The following is an 8,700-nucleotide window of genomic DNA, read 5'->3' as shown; positions in this document are numbered from 1 at the left end:
CAAAGACTAAACTCAATTAGAGATTCTAAAATGCGTTAAATCCAGTTTAAATCGGATTAGATCCAAAAAAATATAATTTTTTTAATATAGGTAAATTGAACCAATTTATTTAATCTTAGAGTTAAACGAGTTCAAATGAATTAAAGGTAAATTAATCAATTATTATTTGTAGTTAACATATGATGAGTGAGATTAGATCATCTTGGCACCCTTGACACCCTTAAGCGCAACATGTACACCTCTAAATAAAAAGTAAAAAATGTATTATTTGTGTTTAAATTTATGTTTTAAATCATGATATGAATTACTGAAACCCGATAACCGCTATAAAAACAAAGGGCTTATCGACAAGCAGAAGAGTAAACGTATAACTGGGCCCGGCCCGCAAACTCCTGCATTCAGGTTTTCCCTTCTGTCCATCATTTCGACTTTCGACTGCATCACCACCCTCGTCATCGCAACAATGGAAGATTCTCATCACCACCACCACCCCGACGACACCCATCATCACCCACCCTCCTCCTCCCCTCCCACCACCGGCACCTGCTGCAAGTGCGGAGGCCCTACAACCTTTGCCCCCCCTATCCCAACCCCTATCTTCTCCCCTCCCCCAACCTACCGCCCCATCCGCGCCCCAGCAATCCCCCCAGACCCCAACTCTACCCGCGCTATCATCCTCTCCCCGGTTCCACAACCTCAAAAGGTTCCCATTTTGCCGCCACCCTACGACTTCCACACCCCCACCAAGCGCATTCACTCCCCCGATGATATTCGCTCCTTCCACGACTCCTTCTCCGGCAAAAACTTCCTCGGCTTCGTCGTCGCACTCTCCGAATCCATCCGCGGCCGCAAAATCTCCGATCAGTGTCACGAATCCCCGACCATTCTCGCCGTGCTCTCTATCCTTGAAACCCTAACCCTATTCGCCGACGAAACCCCCCCTGTCCCACAATCTGCGCGCTACGGAAACGTCGCGTATCGCACCTGGCACGAGAAAATGTCCAATTCCGCAGAATCACTGATCTTAAAGCTCCTCCCGGAGAATCTGCGCTCGGCGACTGTCGAACTCGTGCCTTACTTTGCTGACTCCTTTGGTAACGCGAGCCGCATCGACTACGGCACCGGCCACGAGACGAATTTTGCGGCGTGGCTGTACTGCCTGGCGCGGCTGGGAGTGGTCGGAGAGGAGGATTATCCGGCTCTAGTGGCGAGGGTGTTCGTGAGGTACTTGGATCTCATGAGGAAATTGCAGTTGTTGTATTGCTTGGAGCCTGCAGGATCTCATGGTGTGTGGGGGCTTGATGATTACCACTTTTTGCCCTTCATATTTGGGTCTTCGCAGTTGATTGATCACAAATATATGAAGCCTAAGTCCATTCATAATGAGGATATCTTGGAGAATTTCTCCAAGGAGTATCTTTACCTTGCTTGCATTGCCTTTGTGAAGAAGGTGAAGAAGGGGGTGTTTGCCGAGCACTCGCCCATGCTGGATGATATCAGTGGGGTGCCCAATTGGAACAAGGTGAACGGTGGGTTGCTCAAGATGTACAAGGCTGAGGTTCTTGAAAAGGTCCCCATCATGCAGCATTTCCTCTTTGGATCGATAATTAAGTGGTATGTGCGATGCTGTTTGATTGTATTGCTTTGATTTGGTTCCCTCTATGCACTTAAATGTGTTTACCGCAGTTGCACTGTAGTTTGGTTGGTTGTACGGAGTGTAGAAATCATGTATGATGTATATTAAGAGTGTGTTTGGCGCATTGTCTCTAATGCTTGTGTATTTATGCTCTCATGAAAGACACCTGTTTTCTGGGGAAAACATCCAAATTCGGAGTGGATGCTAGATAGAATCATCCATTACTGAAAGAACGCCATCATCACTGCACAACCCAAACCAACAGGCCATGTAGATTGAAAGTCTAACACTTGGAGCTCCACCTCTAGATGTTCCTTTGCAAATGCCAAATAAGATGGAATTAGCTATATTGGACCCTACTATTATAAAGGCTTTAGTATTCCATATCCATCTTTATCTCTAGCTCAGCGGAAAAATATCTTGTGGACAACACCGTCTAGAGGACCACTTTATGCTTCAAACCCTTTTGAATAGAGACCGATCACCTATCATTTTCCTGAAAAATCCAAATCCAGGTGAGCGACATAGTTAGCAAATGGTAATCTGTATGTATCTAGGGCATACCATAAGCCAACTATCCAAAGCGTTTAGCCTGTTAGCTGAGGGAACATGCAATAGCTGTATGATGAATCTGACCAGATTCAGTCATGTAAGAGAGTGCTATGAACTTTGAAGCGAGAGTAGTACACAGGTCCATCTAGCGTGTGCTGAAATTTATTTATTTTTATTAGAAGAATTAGGTTGGCAAAGTTAGAAGTAGAAATCTAGACCACTGTCATCGACTTTCCAATACCGTTTCATAGATTAACACTAACCCAAAATTTTAAACTATAAGGTGAAAACACGTGAATGATTTTATATTACACTTTAGTTGCTTCAAATGCATAATTTATTTACTTCAATATAAATATAGACTTTGTACGTCAATCTTATAAATCACTTTGTACATCAATCTTATCACCTGTAACACACTTTCCCTTGAAATTTTTGGGCATATGGGACCTAAGAGTAGTTACCAGAGTCAATGACTTCGGATACACTATAGGATTTCCCTTGTAGATAGTATCCAATACAAGAAAATACCCATAATGGGTTGTGAGCAGTTTATTCATTTTTCTCTAAAAAATGGACACTTGATTTATGTTCTGAAACACAATTCAAAGCGTCATTCAGAGTCTGAGCAAGTAAATGGTTGACGGATTCCATATAGAACATGTGTCGTCACTGTGAAACTTGAGCATTTACTGCCCCAAATTGGAACCGCCCAATTTAAATCTAGAAGCCATTCTCAAAATATTGAATTAGTCTTCCATCTCTTATTCAAATTGTTTCCTTGTACAATATAGTGTAAAGATCAAGACAGAAGCATATAACATTAGAATACAATACCTGCAAGTTGGCTAACTTGCTCTGTTGTAATCACAGCTGAGAAGCCTTTACTGTAATGTTGGAGGGCTGCTGCCTTTGCATTGCTGAGGCTGAAAAATGGAAAAAAAGTTAAACAGGAAGACTATGCACTTAAATGTGTTTGTTGCTGTTGAAAGGATTAATAACAATGCAGATCCCGGAGGATGGTTCCATTTTGGTACCTTGAGAAGAGAGAGCCTGTGATTGTGAATATAATGAATTGAGTGTTGGGTATACATATGACTATTCTTAGTTATAATAAAGAAGAAATACAATGATAAGGAGCAAGAACAATATCTAATAATGGGAAATATTTGGTAAGATATTTACCTATGTAATTAAATCATATCTCTAACCGTTGTATTTGCACTATATTATCCATATTGTTGAGCAAATACTTAGTTTCTCATTAAGTGCTTTACCGGGCAAGAATGTTACTTTGCAAAACATATTACATAAGTTGCTGCTTGCCAATTTGTGAGACATGATTTCTTGTTATTTCATGAGATCATCTGCTTGCACTTTTTATTGAATTCTGAATTTTCTGATGTAGAATTCCCAAAGCAGTAGTTGTCCATAAATTTTGTGTTTTGTGGTTTGAGTCCTCTAGTGAATTGATGCAAAAGAGTTATCATGCATCAACTTAATTTCATATAAATGATGTGATGACCTTTGAATGTCCGCTTATTATGTACCGATATTCTGTACCTGTGTTGATGCCAGAGTAATAATATCTGTGCAGTGCTGGTTGCTCAGCATGAAACCAATATTTTATAATCCTTTTTATTGATGTCACAAGCTTCTCATTGTATAAAACTTACATTTTCTCTATGAATGTCTCAATGTATGGGTAAATCACACAATTCGAATCACTACAGAATAATCATGATTGTCATCTTCATGATTGAGTTGTTTCAAAACTGTCTATGAAAGTACAATTTCACTTGCTAAGTTCTTCCATCTTTCCTATTTTCCCTTTTTAATATCTGATTTTATTAATTTGTTTTCTGCCAGGGAATAGTTCTTGGCGTCCACTGCCGGCTTTCTTGTGAGGACAAGCTATATAAAATAGGTTGATGAAATCAGTATGGGATTGCTTGGTGGGGAATTATACCCGTGGCAAAATTTTCACCAATCTTTTGATGTACTCACTATATCGACTTTGCATATTTTAGATAACATATAGCACCTTCGTAAAGGTAAAAGATAATGGAAAGAGTTTCTCGTTTTGCCATATGACTGACGTCAATGTTTGCTACGTGTAGAAAGATGGTTCTACTTCTGTACTAGCAAGAATATCAAGTTGATGTATTCATTGCTGTTTCTGGTTCTTGCGTTATGAGCAGCTTAGAGTGTAGCCCCTTAATCATGTGATGAGATTTGGATACGATTGAATTTTGTAGTGAATAAATAAGTTCGAAATTTTGTTATTAGTTTCTATCAGACTTTTGTCATGGAAATCATAGATGATCAACGTAACCTATGTTGTTGCTTTTATGTTGTCTCTATTAAGGTCAATCATTATTTCTTCCCTTCTGTTCAGTGCAATGGTGTAACACTAAAAAAACACATTCCTTTAATATAGGGATGGATGCTCAACTTCAAATATAAGGACGGTACTCATTTTGAAAATTTGAGGATAAGGTTCCTATATTCCATAGGTGAACTTTAGTAACATTTATCTTTGGCACAATGCAAAATGCATTCAACAGATAAAAATTAAGTATAGTATTATCCAATGAATTTCAAATAAACAAAATTCCTCAGAAGAGGCAAAAAGATTGCAAGATTGAACTCCAATTCACATAAAGAAAATTGACCACAAAGGAGGCAGGATTATGGTAATAGGTTCAACTCTATTTTTTTTTTCAATTTTTAAGTGATTTGACGCTATGTATGTATGGTGACTCTATGTAGTGGATAACGGGAGAGTAATAGTATCATACTGGTGAAGTAGTGATCGAGAGGATAGGGAGGACAACTTCTTTCTGCACCTCCATAATTTCCCGCACCCCATCGAGTTTTGTAATGTGGATTCACCATATGAAATGCAAATTTTATATTTTAGATTATACTGTTCAGAATTTTTTTTATTTTATATTCTGAAATGGTTCATGTTGGATTTAGGGTGTAGGATCCCTCTTTAACAAACTCTAACCCTGTAAGAATATAATGAAACAATACCTCAAAATATAAATGCAAATAATTGAGAGTTTTAAGCCCCATTCTCATTTGATGATTTAGGACATTACATAAATTATTCAATCTTTTTCACCATCAAATCGAGTTTAGTAAAGGTTTTACTATCAAACAAGTTTATAAAACTCTTATCCACAACTTCATTCAATTTCCGATAATAAAAACAAGTTTATTATTTCGAAAGATTCTGCTTTATTCCACAAAAATTGAATGGTTATGTTTACTTTTAACGAATACAATTAAAATACCCAAACCCTGAATTGAATGAGAAAAATCCATGTCCACCGACGGCACTGTCATCTATTTGTTTTCATAGCATGAAGTTACTGATGAATTCCTCTGAAAAAGATGCTTCAAAAAAGACATTATGTAGCCCACATATCTCTTACGTTATTCACCACAAAAGGGTATTATATTTTCCATTGGTTCTCCATCCACCACGTAGCATACTTAACAACTCTATAAATATAGGTCGATTGAGAATTAGCCATTAGTTTCTTGAGTCCGATCACCATACCTGAACCATAAGCTCTGATACCAGGCTGAAAAATAATACTGATTTATTATTTTCAATCATGAAAAATATATTCTGATACTCTCTATTTGTAATAATATAACTCTCCTAAAAAGGAAAATAGAAAAACTAGGAAAGTAAAATAATAGATTATATATCTATTTCCTCTAATTAGGAAGATTATAAAGATGTTATCTCAAATAACAACAGGAACAATGTCTGCGTAGAGGTCAAATCCAACGCTCACAAGATTCAAAATGCCTAGATGTATGCTCAATTATTCAGGTGTAGTTGAGTTGGTGCGAGGTTTAACTCACGTAACACGCCCATCTAAAACTTATTAAATGACATTCTTATGAGCAGATCGTTGAGGACTTTACTGTTAACACTTTTGTCCAATACATACTACCACTTGGTCTAATCACAAAATTCCATACCCCAACAGAAATGAGTCACATAATCGCACAACTCATGGGGTGCCCAATTGTAACCCAGGATGATTGGGAAGGTTCAGTTCATCCCTTTTCTCAATAAAATTGACTTTGATTTTTGCGATTGAATCCTCCTCGACAATGTTATCAAAAACTTAGCTCTTATTCTTTTTCTTAATATGTACACCTGTGGCTACATTGTTGACTGAATCTAAACTTTTTTTCTTGATTGATCCCTAGTTACCATGCAAAGATTTGAATGATGACGTCGTCAACTATGATTTATTATCAGCATACCACGATTGAAAGACTCCTCAGACGAAGAAAGGTGAATGATTAATAGTATTACTTTAAGCAAGAAAACGAACAACAAAGGAGAAACAACAGAAGAAAAATGTGAAAATGACAACCCAACTCTTCCCCTATATAGAAGGGGGTGGCTCAACAGTGTAGTCTCAATCGTTAGATCTCTTTACATCTAACAATCCAAAATGATATAACATTTCACATTCTCTAGCATGCACAAAGTTCGAAGCGTCCTAAATGTTACCCTCAACGATCATAACCCAATACGAATGATGGATAATGAAGATAGTTGGCGTAGAGCATCAAACAACCAAAATATAAACTCATTCACAACTCCTAAGATTAGAGAGCTTGTGTATGGTATGTTCCGTCTCGTTAATTGACCAGACGATTAACCCATCACTCAACCAAAGGTGGTATTTGCAGGTAATGAATACAAATATTTAATTTTGTTTTTGACATATGAGTATGAGTATACTATTTCCGATCTGCATATACTTGCTACTTGTTAATAATTATTAGTGAATTTTATTTTATAAATTGAAGAGACCAAAATAAATTATTAATGTAAGAAATATTAATAAATAATCATTTAAATTTTGACTTCATTTATTTTTTTTATTTAGACTTATGAAATTAAAGTTATTTTTGTAAAGATTAATTTTTTAAAATTTACATTTTGATCAAACTCATTTAAATTTGTTTTTTTAATAAAGAAACCAAATTATTTAGTATTAATATTTTATTGAATAATTTAGTTTGAATTATACGTAAAAATTATTATATATGTATATATATATATATATTATTTATTTATTCATCTTTTTAAATTATACAAAAGAAACTTGAAAATTAATATAAATTTAAGAAAATAACCTAAAGCCAAAATACATTTAATTTGCGTGGTAGTAAATTAGAAGGTCCACAAAGGATACACAACAGCTAAAATTGGAGAGTTCTAATATCACTTTCTTTTGTCTAACAACCGCTATGCACAAAGGACAGAGATTTTCAATTGCGTCCACGAAAACTCAATATATATCTTTCTTCTTTTTCTTGGCTCATAACACCAGTAAGAGTGTGTGAGATTTTCATCTCCAAGGAAAAGAAAGAATGGAAAAACAGAAAATGGGTGTGTTAAGGGCTGCAATTGGAGATGCAATTCTGACATCAATGTGGGTTTTCATCATCTCAACTTTGAGAATTGCTTCAACGGAGGTAGCACTTTTCCTCAGCCTCCAACCCTTTTCATTTGCAGGTCTCTTCATCACCACAATTTTGAACACCCTCTATGTGCTCACCATAAGCTTCATTGGAAGCGTGTTAGGCGGTGCCAGCTTCAACCCTTCAACCACAGTTTCATTCTACACTGCAGGTCTCAGACCTGATTCATCTCTTGCATCAATGGCTGTTAGCTTCCCTGCTCAGGCATTTGGTGGGGCTGTTGGAGCCAAGGCTCTTCTTCTTGTTATGCCATCACAGTACAAGCAGATGCTGAAAGGTCCTTTTTTGAAGGTGGACTTGCACACTGGTGCCATTGCTGAGGGGTTCTTGACCTTCACTCATAACATGGCTATTCTCTTTCTGATGCTGAGGGGTCCCAAGAACCCTTTTTTGAAGGTCTATTTGCTTTCTGTTGCTACTGTTGCTTTGGTTATCCCTGGTGCTGGGTTCACTGGCCCTTCCATGAACCCTGCCAATGCCTTTGGATGGGCCTTTGTCAACAACAAGCACAAACACCTGGGAGCAGTTTTATGTCTATTGGGTATGCCCTTTCGTAGGAGCATCCTCTGCTGCTTTCATCTTCAGGTCTCTATTTATGACACCAATCAAGCACAAGAAGGCTTGAAATGCATTTTAATTGCTTCTTCTTCCCCTGTGTTGTGTGTATCTGTATGTTTCTATTATATGCCATTCTATTATCCTCCGTTAATATTTAAAGTTTTTTAGATTTAGTTATGTTTAAGAGAAACGATTTGATGACATATTTTTATATGAAAGTAAAATCGTCGTAAAAATATAAATTTTTGTATTTTAAAAAAAAATAATAAAAATAAAAAAAAGTAGTTTCAATGTAATATAAAAAATTTAGATGTGTTAAATTATATTTTTTTTATTTTTAATTCAAATTTTTCTTAAAAGAATTACTTTAAAATATTCTTTATTTTTGTCTAAGTAGTATTTCTTTATTTTGTTTTTTTAATAGA

At 36.5% G+C, this 8,700-nt stretch overlaps 1 protein-coding gene and 1 pseudogene across 1 annotated transcript; both read left to right on the top strand.

Moving 5' to 3' along the window:
• The first annotated feature begins 353 nt into the window (after positions 1-353).
• Positions 354-4,476, top strand: LOC108340799 (uncharacterized). Its single transcript, XM_017578383.2, has 2 exons — positions 354-1,614; positions 4,058-4,476. Exons 1-2 carry the CDS (start codon positions 464-466, stop codon positions 4,062-4,064), a joined length of 1,158 nt encoding a protein of 385 aa, XP_017433872.1. The 5' UTR covers positions 354-463; the 3' UTR covers positions 4,065-4,476.
• A 3,013-nt stretch (positions 4,477-7,489) lies between these two features.
• On the top strand, positions 7,490-8,426 carry LOC108340025 (aquaporin SIP1-2-like; annotated as a pseudogene).
• The last annotated feature ends 274 nt before the right edge of the window (positions 8,427-8,700 follow it).

This window comes from Vigna angularis, chromosome 5 (genome assembly GCF_016808095.1).
Source record: "Vigna angularis cultivar LongXiaoDou No.4 chromosome 5, ASM1680809v1, whole genome shotgun sequence".
NCBI classification, from domain to species: Eukaryota; Viridiplantae; Streptophyta; class Magnoliopsida; order Fabales; family Fabaceae; genus Vigna; species Vigna angularis.
Note: the sequence above shows the minus strand (reverse complement) of the source record. Positions and strands in the feature narration are given on the sequence as shown.